Genomic DNA, 18,552 nt, shown 5'->3' with positions numbered 1-18,552 from the left:
CAACCTTAAGGCACAGCCTGCCCCTCCCGCCCCACCCGAGGGGAGGCCGGATGGGCCAGAAGCTCCTCGCGGGGGTGTCCCCGCCGCCTAACCCGGGGCGCATTCACCACGGAGGCCGGCTCAGATGGGAACAAGAGGCCTTTAGTGTCGCCCCCGCANTGCCGCGTTTCCCGGCACAGCTGCGCCAGGCTCAGGAAGCCGTGCGGCAGGTCCTCCACCACGCACAGGGTTACGGGCTTGCCCAGGCCGCGCAGCCGCCGCGCGAACATGACCGAGTCGTCCAGCATGGGGTCCAGCGCGCACGCCTGTGGGGCGGGAGCACGAGGGGAGGGGCCGGGAGACGGGGAGTGAGAGACGGAGCTTTCCGCCCAGCTTCTCCCTTCCCCTAGAGACCCGCCGCCCCGATTTCCCCTTACCCACTTGCCCCTAGGCGCTCCACAAGATCGCGAGAGGAAATGGCAGCCTTGAGTCCCCTTCTGCCCTCCCTTAGGCGTGCCGTCCCGGTGGCGCACCTCTCCCTTCCGGCTGTCAGGCAGGCTACCTTTCCACCGCTCCCGGGGCTCTCTTCCCAAGGTGCACCTGCGCGCACCTTCCCCGTCTTCCCGCTCGNCCCCGGGCGCACGGTCCCTATCTGGCGCTCACCACAATGTGCACGGGCGGCAGGCTCTGTAGCATGCTGTCCGGTGCCAGAAGCGGCGACATGAAGGGGTTCTTGACGATGGGCGAGGAGTAGATGGGCATCCGAGTGGGGCCCTGGCTGGAGCGCCTGGGGTGGAAACCCTCAGGGAAGGTGGCGTGCACGCCCAGGCCTCTGTCCTTGGTGCTCAACTCACGTGGTGCTTTAGCGCCTTCGGGTGCATCGTCAGGGCCAGCCAAGAAGTTGACGTTGGAGGGCTTGGAGGGGCCCAGTGTCTCCGCAGACAGGGACAGCTCAGGGGTGCCCGATGTGTCAGAGCTGCCCTTTAGGCTCAGGTCATGTAGTGTCAGGCCCTTGAGGGAGTCCGTGCCCAGTGGGCCCTCAGGCTGGGCCAGTGCTGCCTCGGACACACTGCGTCGCATGGGCTCTGCAAGAGGAGAGGATCAGGTGGGCTGCAGGGGTGAGTGGCTGCGGGGAAGGTCATGGGAAGGGCAGCGACCTCTGGAGGAGGAGCTGCATCCTAGGGCTGTGGAGGCCTACTGCTCCCCCAGGCTCCCTCCTTGGGGATGAGTGGGGAGCCCCAGGCGGCCCAGGCTGCAACTCCAAGCGGGAGGTGGAAGGAGTCACGTGGTTGTGGAGGTGGAGGTGTGTGTGGTGACTGGGAAGGTTAAATGCAAGTCAGTTTACCTCTGGGAGCCTCAGTTTCCTCTTCTGTACAAAGAGGCAATAAGAATAGTCCTCGCCTGTGGGGCGCCTGGGTGGCTCAGTTGGTTAAGTGACTGATTTCTTGGCTTCGGCTCAGGTCATGATCTCATGGTTCATGGGTTTGAGCCCCACATTGGGCCCTGTGCTGACAGCTCGGAGCCTGGAGCCTGCTTCAATTCTGTCTCCCTTTCTCTCTGCTCCTCCCCCACTCATGCTCTCTCTCTCAAAAATAAACATTGAAAAATTTAAAAACAAAAACAAAACGCAGTGAGCAGGTGCACATGACTTGAAAGGAGGAGCTAAAGAGAGTCATGGGAGCTATTCAGTTCCCAGGGATCCCACACCCATAGCTGTGTAGGTCTCCTCCCCACATTTCCTTCATGTTCTTTAGTTTTGTCCCTTCCTTTTGAGTGGCCAGGCTAGCGAGTGTCCAGATGACGCCGAGGTGCATTCCGGCCCACATGGTATGCCCCACCTCGGCCTCAGCTCCGTTAATTGGAGAACATCCAGGCTGCTTGCCCCTAGGGCCGGGACCCTGCGTTTTTCAGGTTTTTATTGTATTTCTTTGTCTTTATAAATCCATGAAGGCACAATGCAAGATGACAGAAGAATGACTGCATAAGGGCTCTGTCCTCCCTGAGTCACTGGAATAGAACTACTGACCAGAGTTACAGGGCACGGCCTGTCAGGGGCGCCGGCCTTTTCTAGGAGCACCTGCTGCGTGTCAGGTGTAGGCTGGGTGCCTGGCACAGACAAATGTGCAAAGTCCTTACAACAACCTCGTGAGGCAAGCACTCTTGTGCCTCATTTCACGGAGGAGCAAAGCAAGGCTCACAGATAGCGGACCTTGCCCCGGTCACCCAGCAGGCAGCGAGCTCCCGCTACAGCAGCTTGCTGGGCTCGTGCTTGTCCCTCTAGCGGTGGCCCTTGTCACCTTTACCCTACCAGGAAAGCCTCAGGGTTCAGTGGTCCCAGATCTCTTTGGTTTTTGTGTGTATTTATTTGCATCCATTTGAATATCCTAAAATTTAAACAGTTAAAGTGAAACACATTCAATTGGAATACTGTTCCAAATAGGAATGGGATCTACTTTCGAATCTGTGCCCTCGGTTATTCAGAAAATACTGCTGGTTTGCTGGAGATAGAAAATAAGTTGAGTTGGCTGTACTTTAAAATCATTAAACTGTTAAAAAAAAGAATGGGGAAAAAATAGATCCCTGGATGGAAGTGTTTTGGCTGCTGGGGGATGCTGCCGTACACACACTCAAGGCTGGCAACCTCCTGATCTCCCCACCCCAGGCTCCTAGGCCAGCCCCTGGAGCAGGGTATCACCCCCACGTGTCTCTGTTTAAAGCCTGGAAAGAATCTAGGAGGGCTAGATTCCCACCTGAAGGCCCAAGCGATTCGAGTGGCATTCTCGGGATCAAAAATCAGCACCTGTGGCGGGCCTTCGGCGTTATTTCCCAGGGTTCCTTTCTGGGACGGGCTGTTTGGAAAGCTAAATGCTGTGGTTCCCGGGGGTTCTGAGATGACCCGGTGGACCAGGAGTCCGGGAAATTCTAGGATGTGGGCCGGCATGGAAAATCAAGGCTTCGTGGTGGTTGCCAGGGACAGATAGGGGCTTAGAGCCAGAAGGTGATCTCTGCTTCCCCGAGCACCCCAGGTCACAGCCCCTTTCCTCCTCCAGGACTCCTGGTGTGTGAGGGGAGGGCTTTACTCACCTACTGTGGGCACTGAGTTCGTGTGGGACTTGTGCCCACTCAGGTCCAGGAAGGAGTGGAGCCACGAGGAGGCGCCCAGGCGGAGGTCTCGGAAGAGCAGGGCTGTGTCGCGCCGCACCAGCCCCATCATGCCCAGCGCCTTCTGGTCTGGGTCGGAGTGGTCCTCTGTCTCTCCACCTGGGGAGTATATGTGGGGGGCTGAGGCCCAGTCACAACACCTGGAACTTCAGGCATCTCTGTCCCCAGGGACCCGAGAATATCTGATGGCTTCAGTAGGGACTCCTCTCCTAAGCTCCAGGACACTGGGCTCTAGCCCCTGTCCCTGCAGGATCCAAGCAGCCCCCCAGCCCCCCAGCTCTGTGGGTGGTGGCCTTACCAGCATAGGCGCTGACACACTTGGTGAGCACGCTGAGGGGCAGCAGGGGGTCCATGAGGCTCAGAAGGCGGGAGGGAGAGGCGGTAGATTGTAGCATTGTGGCCGGGTAAGCTGCCATGATGCCATCTGGCACTCGCACCCCGTAGGCTGCTGCCCTCAGGGACACGGTAAAGCAGAGGTTCCCGCCGGCGCTGTCCCCTGCGAGGCATATCCGCTCCCCTGTTGAGCCTGGGTTGGAGGGGGCTTGGTCAGCCTGGCAGGGAGGCACTCCAGCTCTGAGCCAGGGCTGTCAGAGTTGGGGTCTGGGGGCCCCAACCCCAAGGTGTAGGTAACTGCAATTTTAGAGATTGGCAAACTGAGGCACGGATTTGGGGGATAGTGGTCGGGGGATCAGGTGGACTGAGATGTGGAGGTCAGAAAGTTCTGCAAAGCTTGAGAAGCGAGAGGTCAGAAGCAAGGAGGCCAGATGGTGGAAAAGGGGAGACCAAAGGCCCATTTCAGGAGGGGGGGATGGTGCAGCTGAGGCCTGGAGATGGAAGGGCAGGGTTCAGCTGACCTTGCAAAAGAGCCACATCCCTGTGCCCTGGGGCATGGCCCCACCCTGCCCAGGGCCTCTGAAGAGGTCAGAAGCAGGAGGTCAGAGGAGTGGAAGAATGGGCTGGAGCGTGGGCCAGGAGGCTGGCAGCACAAGTCAGGGGGTGGAGAAACAGTAGGAGAAAAGAAAAAATCAGAGGGGCCTGGGGAAGTGAGGGTGGGGCAGGGTGTCAGGGCTGGAGGTGGGGAGCAGGAAGTGGAAGGAGGAAGCAGTTAAGGTGGAAGGTCTGGGGAGCAGTGGGGCAGGAAGAGGATGAATAGGTAGCAGGAGTAGGGGGGTGGTAGGAGGTGGGAGCGGGGAGGCAGGGGGGCAAGACTGAGGCTGGGGCACCCACGGCCCACTCCCCGTGCAGTGTGGGGTGGGGGCTGCAGCAGGCTGGGGCAGCAGTAGGGGTGAGGGTGGGTGCAGTCAGGGGCTGAGGCTCACCGAGGAGGGCGCAGTGCTTGACAGCCCAGCAGTAAGCATAGAAGCACTCCTCCAGGGCCCGGGGGAAGGGGGCCTCGGGGGCCAGGGAGTAGTCGATGGAGAGGATGGGGGTGCCCAGCTCCTGGGCCCAGCTCTTGAGGTAGGGCTCATGGGATTTGGAGGTCTGGGCCACGAAGCCGCCGCCGTGGATGTGCACCACCAGCGACTGTGAACGGGGTGCCTGCTGGGGGCGTGGCCGCAGCTCCAGGCTCCGGGGGCCCTCGGACTTCACCAGGCTGCTGAGCTCCTCGCTGTCCTGGGGGGCGGTAAGGGAGGAGGATGTGGGTGAGGCCGGGGCCGCCCACCTGGGCCTCACCCCACTGAGGGGATGTGCTCAGAGAAACAGGATGGCGGGCAGGCGAAAGCAGTGAAAGGTGGGAGGGCATCTGGGGAGGGGCTGCCTGTGCTCCTTGGCTCTGTGTCTCCTACCTGTCCTTCACGCAGGTCATAGGAGATGAGCCTGACAAGGACCGGCCCTGGGCCCGTGTGCGCCAGCGGGGGTGAGATGGTGACCGTGAGCTTGGGGTCAGCAGTCAGTGGCATTTCGAAGGCCTCTGGTGGCAGACTGAGCAGGCGGCTTACCCTCACGGTGGCGGATGTCATGTTCGCTAGAGACTAGTGGGAGGAAGCAGGAGGGGCACTGGGGAGAAGCTGCTTGCAGGGTTTCTCTCGCGGCTCCCCTCTAATCCCCACCCTTTCTATCACATCACATGCTGTCCGCAGGCTTAGAGCCCTGCAGAGGCCTCATGTGGCCTGGGATGGATCTCTGGGCCCCAGGGTGCCCATCTTAAAACAGGTGCTCACCGATAGCACCTCTATCTCAGTGATGTTCCAGAAGGCCTTCCAGAAGTGCACATCTAGGTTCTGTATGATCCGCTCAAACTCAGTCCCACGCAGCTCTGGGTCAATGGCGAAGCGGCCGCTGGTGAAGAGGGAACTGGCCGTCACACCTAGGGGTTGGGAAGGGGGCGGTTAGGGGGGAGAAGTGGAAAGAGGAGGAGGGACAAGGAGGGAGGTGAGGCTGCAGGCAGGGTCTGGCCAGGACTCACCAAGGCCTGTTTCATTGCGCTTATAGTGCTCCCCGAAGGACACCAGCCCGATGGAGATGGTCTGCAGGAACGGCCGGATGGCGGGCGTGAACTGTGGAGAGATGCCGCTGTGTCACCCACTGCCCAGGAGGCACTGGAGGCAGGCAGGGGTGAGGGGCAGAGACACGATTTGGGGGGAGACGTGGTCATTCAACACACATTTTGGGAGCTCCTGTGTGCCCGGCACCGCTCTAGGCGCCTTCAGGGAGCTGATGTCAAAGGGAAGACCACCAGTAAGCAAATAAAGCACATGTTATATGATGTTTAATTATGTTTAATGACTTTAATGCTTTGGAAAGACAGTAGGTGGAGGGGACATGGAGTGATGACTAGGGGTCAGACTACTTAGATGGGTATCTAGGAGGGCACTTGAGGAGGGATCCAGAGGAAGTGAGGGAAGGCTGTTCCCTGCAGAGGACACAGCAGGTGCAAAGGCTCTGAGGCCTCCTGTGCTTGGCAGGGATAACAAGTCCCTGGAGCAGAGTGAACCAGGGGAGAGGGGCAGTGGCCAAGGTCAGAGAAGCAAAGGGTGCTCACATAGGGCTTGAGGAATTTGGATTTATTCCAGATGTGGGTGGAGCCATAGAGGGCTGGGAGTAAGTGATGCAGGGCTTTCCTGAAAATCAGCGAGGACAGAGATGAGGCCAGGCAGATGGGGACCAGTTCCTGGGCAGCAGCAGACAGACAGGAGATGTTCAGAGACAGAAAGGGTCAGAGATCTTGAGGCAGAAAGACAGCCAAGTGGGGAGAACACATCTGAGAGAGGAGCTGGGCAGCTAAGACAAGATGGGGGGGGCGGGTACAAGATCAGAGGGAAAAAAGGCACAGGAAGCTGGGCAAGGAGCCAGCAGGGTTCTTTTGTTCATTTACCAGATATTGGCCTACATCCTACTGTGTGCTAAGTACTTGAACAGAGGCTGGAAAAGAGCCACACAGGAGGCCTCTGACCTGCTGGGCTGACATTTTACAGCGGGGAGCTGGCCTGCAGCATAGCAGCTGGGCCCTCAGAGAATAGCTGTCAGGCATGACTTTACCCCTGGCCAGGGGCCCAGTGGGCCAGGGAGCACAGTGGTGCCTGGCCATTGTGGCTGAAATGCTGGCTTGGGTTGCCCCAGGGTTTCTCTCCCATGACTTCAAGGTCATGGCTGGGACACAGGGAGGAGCCAGCTGGTTCAGCTGGGCTGATCAATATTTGTGGGGTCAGCCTAGGTGAAAGGAATTTCCCAGGAACACCCAGGCTGGGTTGGTGAGGACAGGCCGCCCTGTGGGGAAGCGTGGAAAGGTGGGGTGGGATGAAGGCTGAGAGTCGGCTAAGCTCAGCTGGGGGGTTGCGGTGGGGGGGGGGGGGGGGGAGGCACAGAGAGGATCTGAAGGATTTGGAGACCAAGAGACCCTTCACTGGCCTCACATAGTGGCAAGTTGGGTCTCTGCTCTGAGCCCCAAGGACCCCCAATTCTCAGTCCCCAAACTAGTTTTCCTAGGAGTCCAAAGGCTCCTAGGCTGCCTTCCTGTCAGTACAGAGATGAGCGGTGTCTCTCTGGGGGTGGGGTGGGGTGGGCAGAGGGTGGGAGAAGACCTACACCTGGGAGTTACGGCCCTGGTTCAGGGAGGAGAGGTCTTCCTCGCTGTCACCAACTTGGATGTGCTCCTTGGCCTTGCTTGTGGCCTGAACATCCTGATTCTACAGTTGAGTGAAAAGCCCAGGCCAACTGGGGTCCCGCTGAGCAGCTGTGACGAAGGCCCCCTTGAACCTCTGCAAAATGCGAGCTAGCACGCTGTCTCCCTCCTGCCCCCAGCCTCCAGTGGGGATGACTGAACGGGGTGTGCTCTTATAAACAGGCCTTTGAGAACATTACTGACTACCCTCCTAAGGGACCCCAAGTGATTTCAGGGGCCGGACAGGTCACAGAAAAGAGTGAACAAATCTCCTGAGTGTGGGACGATAGAGAGCGGTGGGGATCCCGGTGCAAAGAGCTAGGTGAGTTAAAGATTTCTCACTGCACGGTGGAATTGGCCCAGCCCAGGGGCCACAAGTTTGAGACCTCCTAGTGCAGCTGTCTGAGCCCTAGACAGCGTCCACTTTCTGAATCTACTATTTTTGGAATCCAGTAATACTGACCACTGTGGGTGCTGAACTATGCTATTGGGCCAGGTCGGGGGCCTGTGGGCTCAGAGGAGGAGGGCAGGGGGCTCACCTGGAAGCCCAGGCAGCGGCCATAGAAGCAGCCCTTATGCAGAGTGACGTACTCGTGCAGGAAGTCAGCGATGAGCCCCTCATCGCCCTCGAAGAAGAGCTCCCCGGGCTGGTTGGTGGCGAGCAGGCGCTGGGCATAGTAGGCGAGGGCCCGGAGCTGGGTGAGGGCAGCCAGGTAGGCCTCGAGTTCCGCCAGGTTGTGGCTGGTGCGGAAGAAGATGCTGCGGCGGTTGGAGGCCACGTAGCGCGATTTGTGCAGCAGGTGCGCCAGGCAGCAGCGGGCTGTGTGCACCAGGCTTCGGTACCCATTGGCCGGCGTCTCTGCGTCCAGGTCAAAGAGGTGTGCCACGCTCAGCAGGCGGCCCAGGGCTGGCTGCAGCCCCAGCGCCTGGTCCCGGATGCCTGCAAAGACGCCTGACAGCCGTCGTGCTGTCTCCCCAGGGCCCTGGCTCGAGAAGAAGGCCATGTTGTCTTCCGCCAGAGTCACCAGCGACTGTGTCATCGTGTGCAGGTCCATGCTGTGCATGAGCCGTGAGGCTGTGGGCCAGTCGGGAGGCCTGATTAGGCAGGGTTGGACCACCCCTCCTCCCTTGGACCCAAGGGTAGAGTTTAGGCCCCCTTCCCATCTCCTTAGGCCCCAGGCATCACCCACAGACCCTTCCCCTCCACCAGTATTTGAGAGAGCTCAGCCCTCAGTCTCCCCATCTACCTAGTGGTGTCCCAGGACCCTGGTCTCAAGCCCAATTCTTTTCCTGAACCCAGTTCATAATTCCAGCCTTACCTGTAGCTTAGGAGTCACTCCTGCCCCCTCCTGATCCCTCAAGTCTGGCTGTGGATCCCCCTCCAAACTCTAGCTGCCTCTCTGTTCCTTTGTGGGATACCCACAACTCGGTCCCACTCCTCCCCAGCTGCGGCCCCTGGCCTCCAGGCCTCTCCACTTGGCTTAGATTTCATGGGCCAGCCCCACTCCCTTGCCTGGGACAGCAGTACTCACCGCTGCCATTAGCCTTGGGCTCACTCTGTGGCAGAACTGCTCTTAGAACTTTCTGCGTGTGTGTTCATTTAGTGCTTGTTAACCCTGAGACCCAGACTGCCTATTTGCTTTTCAACTATTATTGGTAGCATCCCCATTCTACAAAGAAATCGAAACTCAGAGGTGTTCAGTAAGGAGCTGAAGCTTGCACTGAAAGTGGCAGCCCAGAATTCAAACCCAGATCTCTGGGTTGAGAGACACAGGTCGGCCCTCAAACTTGCCCTGGTGCCTGGGTGGCTCAGTCGGTTAAATGTCCAACTTTGGCTCAGGTCAGGATTTTGCAGCCTGTGAGTTTGAGCCCCGTGTTGGGCTCTGTGCTGACAGCTCAGAGCCTGGAGCCTGCTTCAGATTCTGTCTCCCTCTCTCTCTGCCCCTCCTCTGCTTGCTCTCTGTCTCTCTCTCAAAATAAACAAACATTACAAGAAAATTTAAAAAAAAATTACAAAAAACCTGCCCTGGACTAGGTCCCACTCCCCTGGTGATTTTCCCTCTGGGATCCCTGTACTGTCACTCAGGTCCTGGACAAACTACTTTTGCCCCCCTTGGTGGAAATGGTGCCCTCTGGTCCAGAGACTTCCTTCCTGCAGCCCACTTAGCACCTTGCCTGGCTTCTGGGTGGATGGCTCCCTCAGCTCCCAGAAAAAGGTGTCTCCCCTCCCTTCCCCTTCCCGGTTCTGGGGTTTTACGATAGCCATTCCTATCTCTCAGCAGACAGTGCACTCACCCCTCCCAGACCTCTTCTGAGCTTCCCCCAGGCTGAGCTGCGGGCTGGGCCAGGCTGGACTGTGGCTAGTGCCAGTAGCTGCCTGGGGCCATAAACCTGGGAGGGGCCAGGCCTGCCTGGGGTGTGGCCACTTGCTCCACCTCCCACCCAGAAGGGACAGTGAAACCACGTGCTGTAAACACAGCAGGGAGCCCAACTCCCTGTCCCCTCTGCTTGTCTCCAGGCTCAGCTCAAATGGGAGTCCTTGTCCCAGGCTCCTCTGCCTCGGAACCCAGGAGTCCAGGCCCCAGCCCCCTCCTCTCTTGGACCCAAGAGTCCACACACCCAACCACCTCAACAATTAGAAACTGAGTTATCTAGTTTGTCAACCCTCCTCTCTGTTAGGAGCCAGGAGTTTGCCTCACAAGCTGTCCCCTCTCACCCAGCCAGGCTGCCTTCCCCGCCCCCCCTCCCCCCCCCCGGGGGAGGCAGGGGGCGANACCCAAGAGTCCACACACCCAACCACCTCAACAATTAGAAACTGAGTTATCTAGTTTGTCAACCCTCCTCTCTGTTAGGAGCCAGGAGTTTGCCTCACAAGCTGTCCCCTCTCACCCAGCCAGGCTGCCTTCCCCGCCCCCCCTCCCCCCCCCCGGGGGATTCAGGGAGCAAAGGCCCAGTGATCTCAGCTCCTGCGCCCCAGGCTGGCCCTGGCACAGCCGGCCCCGGCTGCTGGGGGCGGGGGAGAGAGAGAGGGTGGCCGGCCTGCCTGGCCCTCCCGAGAGGACAAAAGCCGATTAAGGGCAATGCCAAGCTCAGCTAGGGGTTCTGGCCACAGGTCCTACTGTGTGGTGTTCCTGCATCTGCCACTTCCCTTCACAGGCCATCCTGCTGTGCCTGTCATCCCCACCTCACGTATGGGAGACTGAGGCTCCAGGACATATTTTAACTGTCTTATTCCCTGTGCTCCTTGCCTGGCCAGGTCTTTCTGGCCCTTCAGGCCTCAGCTTGTCACCTCCTCAAAGAGGACCATTCCTCCCCATCTACAATACATGCCCCCATCGTTACTTTCTGCCATCATACCCGTTTTTCTCCCTAGGATTGACACACTTGCAATTATACATGTTTGTTTACTCATGTTTGTCCCCGCCCTGGGACAAAACCAGACTTCACAGGGCTGTGAAGCTTGTATGTGTAGAGGTGGAACTCTTCAAACTTAGGTAGGGGGCTTTGAAGGGGTCCGCACAAACGAGAGGCCCTGAGGCCTGAGTGACATTGGCTTGGCTGTTAAGTGAACCCTCAGTCTCTCCTCCTTGATAAGCATCCTCACTGGGGGAGGGGATGGCCCCAGGGCTCATCATGTGGGTCTGGCACACAGTAGGGAAGAAAGTGTGAAGGTTCAGAGTGGGAGGAAGCAGGTGAATGGGAGCTTGGGAGAGGACCACCCTTCCCTAGGGCAGACAAACAGATGGACAGACAGAGGCCTCTAGGAGACAATTCTGAGCTTGGTGGCCAGGTGAGTAGGGCTGAGCCTAGAAGAGTGGTGGGGAAAAGGCTGAGTCCCAGGCCCTCTGGACTCCAGGGCCCTGCCCTTCGCCCTGTTCTAGGCAGCTCCCTGGGGGCTGAGCTGGGTGGAGCCAGGAGGAAGGGATGTTGAGGTTGCCAGAAACTCGCTGAGAATCTCAGGCAGAGGGCACTGGAGCAGAGGCAGAGACACATGGCCCGCGGGTACCCACTGGGGCAGAAGTAGGATCGAGGGGTCCTGCTGCCTGGGCACCAGCCCTTTGCCCCAAAGAGCCACAGGATAGCTGGACCCAGCCTGGATTTGGGCCCCCGGGGACTGAGCAGGAGTGAGAAGGGTGGTAGGGAAGGGTTAGCTCGGGGAGAATGAGGGAGGAAGGGCCAGGTCTGAAGCCTGGATGGGGCAAGGACTTCTGGAAGGGAGAGGCCTGTGGGGCAGATGCTGGGTTGGGGGGCAGCGAGTAGAACCCGACCGCCCTTTGCCAGGCACGGTTCTCCGTATGCTTCATAGGAAGTGACTCATGTCATTCTCTGTACAACCCATGGGGTAGGGACTGTTATTGCCCCGTATCGGCAGATGAAAAAACAGAGATGCAGTGGAGGCCATGACCACCCAAGGTCACAGGGCCAGCAGAGGTGGTTCAGCTTGTCTCTGCAGGGTGCGTGTTTCTCCTCTCTGTCATGTCTCAGCTGGCCTCCTTCTCGGTGGTCAGGTATGAGTGTGTCTTTGAGGCTCAGACAGATGTACATATGTGTGTCTGGACACATAGGTTATGTGTGACAGGCTTTGCCTGGCCTGTGTTTGTGGGTGGGTGTGGTGACTTTTTCCCCCAGTCTCTGTGTTTTTATGCTTCTCAGTATGTCTGAAGGGATGTTTGTATGTATGTGTCATGGCCCATGTTTCTTAGCCCCCGAGTGTATCTGTGTCTGCATTTTTCTTGGCCTGTGGGTTTGCAAGGGCCTGTATCTGTCTGTATGTGTACGGACGTATATACTCATATTGGCGTGCATCCTGGTGTGTTATGTGTGTGGCCACTTCCCACTCCTATCCAACGTGTCACGAAGTCCTGTCCACTTGGCCCCTCTAGAATCTGGCCTTTCTCCCACCTCCACAGACCCCCTCATCTAGATGTTTGTAACAATTCCTTATGTGTCTCTGATTTTGCCCCCTTCAGTCTCTTCTCCACATAGCAACCAGAGGATCTTTCTAGAACTTCAATCTGGGCACACACTCCTAATGTTGCAACACCCCCACACTTGCTGTCAGGATAAAGCCCCAAGTCCTGGATGCAGCCTCCCAAACCAGGTGCCATCTGGGCCCTCTGCCCAGCCAGCCCCCACTTCCTCCTCCCTTGCTGAGCTCTCTCTGTGCTGTAATGAGCCACTTCATTGGGCCTCAAGGTCTCTGCCTGTGCTGTTTCCCTTGGCCTCCCTGCCCCTCTTGCCCAGCAGTCAACACTTCTCATCCTTGAGTCCAATGCCACCTTCCTGGGAAGCCTCCCTCTTACATTTTCTCAGGACTTTCCCTCTTATATTTGCCAGTTTATAGTTATATATGATTTGTGGGATTATTTGATGAATGTCTGTGTCCTCAGCTCAAATATGAGTCTGTCCTCACCACTGAGAGCTCAGGCCTGACACAAGTAAATGTCCAGTGAATGTCTGCTGAAATAATCTCTGTGATTGGGGCTTTTTGGGTCCATAATCAAGGTTGGGGCATAGAGCATTTTTGAATCCACACACCCTTGCCCTCAGGAGGCTGGGTTGCCCATCTCTCTGCCCTCAGCGGGCAGATAAGGAAGCCCAGGTGACCTTGCTTCTTCAAAGCCTCAGTGTTGCCACTTCAGCAATGGGGTGATCATAATGACACTAGAGTCATTGGTTACTGGCAAGACCAAACTGGTGACTAGGATTGTTCCACCCAGCCTGGATGTCCTCAGGGCAGGGGCGGGGTGTGATTCATCCTACTGAGGCCAGGCCCCAGGGCAGAGCGAGCCTCAGGAAATGACAGGTGAATCTCAGGGCTTGTGGAATGAGCCTCTGTGAGAACAAGGGCCTTTGGGTTTGTGAGTAGGACTGGCTCAGCCCAGTGCAAGGTGCCCTACCCAGGAGGCTTCTGACTCCTCACGACAACCTTCAGGGCGGCAGGATTGTTACTATCCCAGGGTTACAGTTCACACATTCTTTCTCATACTAATTCAATAAATATTTGCGTTCCTCTGTGCCTGGCATATCAGGCTATGAAAATGTGGGTAAACAAGGCAGTTACAGTCTCCCTCTTAGGTAACTCACTGTCTAATGAGGGGAGTAACAGTAATAATAACCTCCACCTCTCATGCAGGCTTGCTGTGTGCCAGTGCCAAATGTGCCATGCTCATTCAAACCTCAGAACAGCCCTACTACTCAGGGAGTCCTATCATTGTGCCCATTTTATAGCTCAGAAAGTTGAAACAGAAAAAGGAAGCCTGTTGCCTAGCACCACAGTTTATGACTCCAGGAACCAAGCCTCCAAAGCCCTTGTTCTTAACTTTGGTCTGCACTGCCTCTGGGCACACCATCCTGCTTGTGAGGCTGTGTCTGGCAGTGTGACAATGCCCTCAGGTCCCAGACTGAGCTCCAAGCCTGTCTGAGTCTGTGTGAGTGTGAGTGGATGTGTGAGCAAGTGCCCAGCCAACTCTGGGCCTGTCCTTGGTTAATGATGTAGCCTAGAGGCAGTCTGGGGTCTCCAGGCCCTGGGGGCTATGTCAGTTTCTGCCCTTCACAGAAACTTCTCCCAGGTCCTCACTTGGATTCACGAATACTCATAACCTAGCNGCAAGGTGCCCTACCCAGGAGGCTTCTGACTCCTCACGACAACCTTCAGGGCGGCAGGATTGTTACTATCCCAGGGTTACAGTTCACACATTCTTTCTCATACTAATTCAATAAATATTTGCGTTCCTCTGTGCCTGGCATATCAGGCTATGAAAATGTGGGTAAACAAGGCAGTTACAGTCTCCCTCTTAGGTAACTCACTGTCTAATGAGGGGAGTAACAGTAATAATAACCTCCACCTCTCATGCAGGCTTGCTGTGTGCCAGTGCCAAATGTGCCATGCTCATTCAAACCTCAGAACAGCCCTACTACTCAGGGAGTCCTATCATTGTGCCCATTTTATAGCTCAGAAAGTTGAAACAGAAAAAGGAAGCCTGTTGCCTAGCACCACAGTTTATGACTCCAGGAACCAAGCCTCCAAAGCCCTTGTTCTTAACTTTGGTCTGCACTGCCTCTGGGCACACCATCCTGCTTGTGAGGCTGTGTCTGGCAGTGTGACAATGCCCTCAGGTCCCAGACTGAGCTCCAAGCCTGTCTGAGTCTGTGTGAGTGTGAGTGGATGTGTGAGCAAGTGCCCAGCCAACTCTGGGCCTGTCCTTGGTTAATGATGTAGCCTAGAGGCAGTCTGGGGTCTCCAGGCCCTGGGGGCTATGTCAGTTTCTGCCCTTCACAGAAACTCCTCCCAGGTCCTCACTTGGATACACGAATACTCATAACCTAGCGAGGACTTAATGTGTGCCCCTGCCTGAGGCTTGCAGCATCTCTGTTGGGCTGTTAGTCTTTCTCCAGCTTGCTGAGATCTGTAGACAATGTGACACCTTAGGAACTTAGTTGATAGCCCTTCCTCCTTTGCCCCAAGGAGAGTGTGGCAGTCTGAAGTCTTTCCCGGGGGACCACTAGTTCTAGAAAGAGTGGGGGTCAGGAAGTTAGGCCCCAGTGGTGCTGGGCTGAAGCAGGTGGGCTGACAAGGAATGGGTGCACCGATTGAATGAAGGAGGTCCGGATGGACTGTTTTGAGCTGTACTGACGCTGGCGCTTTGCCCACTATCGGGCACCCCTTCCTCCTACCTTTCCGGGACTCACCCCTAAACTTCCTCTTTGGACAACAGTTTCTAAGCCTCTCTATTATCCTCTCAGGAGTGCTGGGGACCTGAAAATCGGCGCTGAACCATTCCCTGGTAGGAAACACGGAGGCCAGGTCACACAGCGAGTACGGAGCTAGACTAGGAACCCTAGTCTAGGAGATAGCATTCTGGACCCCCTTCCCAAGACGGTACTGGGGCGTCCGGTAGTCTCTATGCTGAGGGTAGTATTCCGCTCCCAAATCACCCAGTTTCACGATGGATCATCCCCGCACCCCCTCGCAGGGCGGCAGTGGGCCAGCCCACGGGCTCCCCCACTTCTCGGGGCAGTGGGTTAGTCCATTCAGTCCCCAGTTGCCCCGCAGAATGTCCAAGGTTCTTTCCGTTCTGCAGCCAGCCCCCGCGCGCTCACCTTTGGTTTTGCCTTTTCGCCACCGCCGGCGGCTACGACTCTTGGACCCCTCTTTGGCCCTCTTCGAGGCCGGGGCCCCAGCCGCCCTGGCGGGCCCGGTTCCCCAAACGGACTCCATCAATTTTCCGCGGTCCCCGCGCCGGTGCCGAGTCCCGCCGCCAGCCCCCGCCCCGAGGGCCAATCCTTGCAGCACACCACCACCGGGCCCCCACACCACCCAATCCTCGGCCTGGTGCCCTCTGGGTCCCGCCCTCTGAGCAATCGGGGCCTCACTCCATCGCCAGGTCCCGCCCTCAACCTTTGGGGCCCAAGGCCTGGCCCCACCCCTTCACCCGCTTTAAAGGGCCCGTGACCAACGAAAATGTAGCCCTAGAGGCGGCGAAAAGTGTCCTCCGGGCAGGACTAGTGGGGAGTCCTGCGGAGGTAAACCCCAGAAGGGAAGCTCTGATCTTCTCTCGTGGTGGTTTGCAGCCTCGCTTTCCCACTCACCTTCCCACGTAGGGATCCCCTAGAACGCGACCCGGCCCACCTGCTGGAGGGGGAAAGCCGGGCGCCGCTGAGCCTCCGCCGGGGGGTGGGGGAGGCGGGGCCAGCCGGGTCTTCGGGCAATTCAAAGCTGGGGCGGGGCGCCAGCACTGGAGGCGTGGCTCTGCCTGTGAGCTTTTGGAGAAAGAAACCCCGCCTTCTTCCTGCCCCCCTGTCTCCCATTGCTCTTTTTCTCGAGGTTCTTTGCCTTCTCCCTCACCCAGAGAACGGAAGGGCGGGGGAAGGAGAATGCTCGGCGCCTGCGCATTAGCTGACCGGCGCGCCGCGAGCGGCTGCAGAGGGCCTCGCGCGTGCCTGGGAAGAGGCGGGAAACAGAAGAGGCTCGAAGCTCGGGCATGCGCACACAGTCAACTGCCTCTCCGGTGCGCGAGGAGAAGCCGCCCTGTCTCGTGTGTGGAGGGCGTCCACTGAGACAGGGTTCTGGAGCCTAGAGAAACAGCTCTTCGTTCTCAGCGGCAGAAAAAGCAGTTCTCACCCTCTCCCTTTCCACCCTGCTCCTCCTCCCCTCTCTCCTGGAGCACGAGACCAGCCCTGGCTCTGAGAGACTCCCTCTTCTCAGCCCTCAGAGAGACGGCCCGGCCTTTCCAGAAGGGACAGACCTCAGGGCTTGAGGCTCCCATTGCCGGCCCTTCGGACTATTTGGCTTTCACGGGAGCCCCCCACCCAGCTTCCAGATTGGGGCTGCGCGGCCTCCCCTCAGGCTTCTTCAACAAGTAGCCCCTCATTCCCTGGATGGGACTCGCGTGCCCCCTCCGGCCTTGACCGGATGGCGGCCTGAGCGCCATGGCGCTGGAGCCTGCGCCCTGGGGGCACCCCTGCCTGCGCCAGAGGACCTTGCGGTGCTGGCGGCCGGCGGAGCCCTGGGGCCCAGCCGCCTCCGATACTGCTCCACGCAACTCTCCCTTCGTCCGGCCTCAGCCTTGCCCGGGGCGTCGGCAGACCCCGCAGCCCCTCTCCCACGGCCCCCTTCCTGAGCACATAACCCGCAGGCAGTTGAGCGGGGCTGGAGGCGGGAGGCGTGGCTCCCGGGGTGAGGGGGGCGGCCCGGCAGAGGCGGCAAAGCCGGAGAGCTCAAAGATAGCGGAGGCCGGGATTTCCCACCTGGCGGGCGTGGAAAGGCCCTGGGGGTAAGAGTCCAAGTGCAGCGCGGGGTGGCGGGGGGCCTCAGGGCTGTGAGTTTGGGGACCGATGGATGAATAGGGGCAGGGAGGCAGCTCCTCCGTCTCCGGGCCCCTAGCCCAGAGCCCTGTTCCGCGTCTGTCCCATTTCCTCCCGAATCCTGAATCCTCCGTGGGGAGGTAGCCTAGTGCAGGGGAAGAAGTCACAGCCTGGCTTTGTCGCTTCCCACCTGCCCCGCCTCCTGCAAGGGCCTTTGCACCTCGAGCCTAAGCTTCCTCGTCTATAGGGGCTGGGGTCTCTTGATCTTTGGGAGGACTTTTGAGGGACCCTCTGAACCAACCGGACGTACTGGAGGCCCTTGGTTACTCTTGACCGTCCCTGGGAGGCTCTAGTTCCTCGGGCCTCAAACTCACCTGTGTTCCTGTAGTGTCTGGGGTTCTGGCTGGTGGTTTTCTTCCCGTGTGCCGATTTCCCACCACATCCTGATGCTACTTCATGCTTCCCCTTGAAGGTCAGCTTCATTCCCTGGGCCGCTGTGCCATGTCTCTTGGCTGGGAGATTGCTCTGTACTGGGCCCCCTAAACCGGATTCTAAGTCAAAGTCAGTGACCCAGTCAAAAAATGTCCTCAATTCTGAGGCTGGTTGCTGTGTGGGTAGTTGGTGCAGTTTTGGTAGAAATCCCCAGTCGGTTGAAGATCTCTCTGGGGATCTGGCTTCTTGGGCTGGAGCTGTCGGCTGGTCTGTAGGGTCTGACTGTTGGGGTGTCTCTTGGGATGTAGACTCAGTGTAGGCAGGTGATTCATTTTTGGGCCCAGGCGTAGGCTGGGCTGGAGGTGTTGATCCAACTTCTTCTTGCTCTGGGGGTTGCTCAACTGGAGTAGGTCCTGGCTTGGCTACCTGTGCCTCGCTCAATTCTGCCTCCTGTTGAGTTTCAGATTCTTTTCGTGGCCCAGGTCCCTGCTGTGAGGCACCTTGCTGTGGAGTGAAGGGCACCCTATGAATGGAAGGTGACTGCTGTGGTACAGGCTCCTGGGGGGCAAGAAGTTCCCGCTGCAAAGCCGAATTTTGCTGGATGCTAGGTTCCTGCTGTGCTTCAGCTTCATGTTGGGCAAGGGGCTCCTTTTGAGTGAGGGGTCTTTGCTGTGGAGCAGGGTACTGTTCAGTACTGGGTTCCTGAGGAGTCTTAGATTCTGGCTGGGCTGTGGCTGTTGCTTTTGGCTCGGGCTCTGGCTGGGTGACAGGTGTCTGGGGTGGCTTACGTTCCTGGTCAGGACTAGATCCTGATTTAGAACCTGGCTCTGCTGTTGTTATTTCCCTTTCGGGAGATGTTGATTTTCCAGGTTTCATCCTTCTGGGTCCCCCAGTCTTGTCTTGTCACAGATTCCTCATTGATTCCTCATGATGGCACTTCCCTTTGGATTCCACTCCTTCATTCTTGCATCCCTGGTCTTCTTTTTTAAGGCAGTTGGCAAGTGGCACTGCTGACCTCCACTCCTGTGCCAAGTGATGCCCTTCTGTGCCTCCTGCTGTGGGGGGCGGGA

At 58.0% G+C, this 18,552-nt stretch overlaps 1 protein-coding gene across 1 annotated transcript in view; it reads right to left on the bottom strand.

The window, feature by feature from the left end:
• LIPE (lipase E, hormone sensitive type) overlaps positions 1 to 15,495 on the bottom strand; it is a 17,948-nt gene extending 2,453 nt beyond the window's left edge. The window contains exons 1-10 of the mRNA XM_077768128.1: positions 15,347 to 15,495; positions 7,783 to 8,318; positions 5,549 to 5,639; positions 5,304 to 5,449; positions 4,929 to 5,114; positions 4,461 to 4,755; positions 3,440 to 3,667; positions 3,064 to 3,240; positions 643 to 1,064; positions 93 to 305 (exon numbers count right to left, since the gene is read on the bottom strand). Coding sequence (XP_077624254.1) covers positions 93 to 305; positions 643 to 1,064; positions 3,064 to 3,240; positions 3,440 to 3,667; positions 4,461 to 4,755; positions 4,929 to 5,114; positions 5,304 to 5,449; positions 5,549 to 5,639; positions 7,783 to 8,318; positions 15,347 to 15,464 — 2,412 coding nt within the window. The 5' untranslated portion in view covers positions 15,465 to 15,495. The remainder of the gene's footprint in view (positions 1 to 92; positions 306 to 642; positions 1,065 to 3,063; positions 3,241 to 3,439; positions 3,668 to 4,460; positions 4,756 to 4,928; positions 5,115 to 5,303; positions 5,450 to 5,548; positions 5,640 to 7,782; positions 8,319 to 15,346) is intronic.
• Between the last annotated feature and the right edge of the window lie 3,057 nt (positions 15,496 to 18,552).

This window comes from Crocuta crocuta, unplaced genomic scaffold (assembly GCF_008692635.1).
Source record: "Crocuta crocuta isolate KB4526 unplaced genomic scaffold, BGI_CrCroc_1.0 scaffold886, whole genome shotgun sequence".
NCBI classification, from domain to species: Eukaryota; Metazoa; Chordata; class Mammalia; order Carnivora; family Hyaenidae; genus Crocuta; species Crocuta crocuta.
This window is presented reverse-complemented; position numbering and strand designations above follow the sequence as displayed.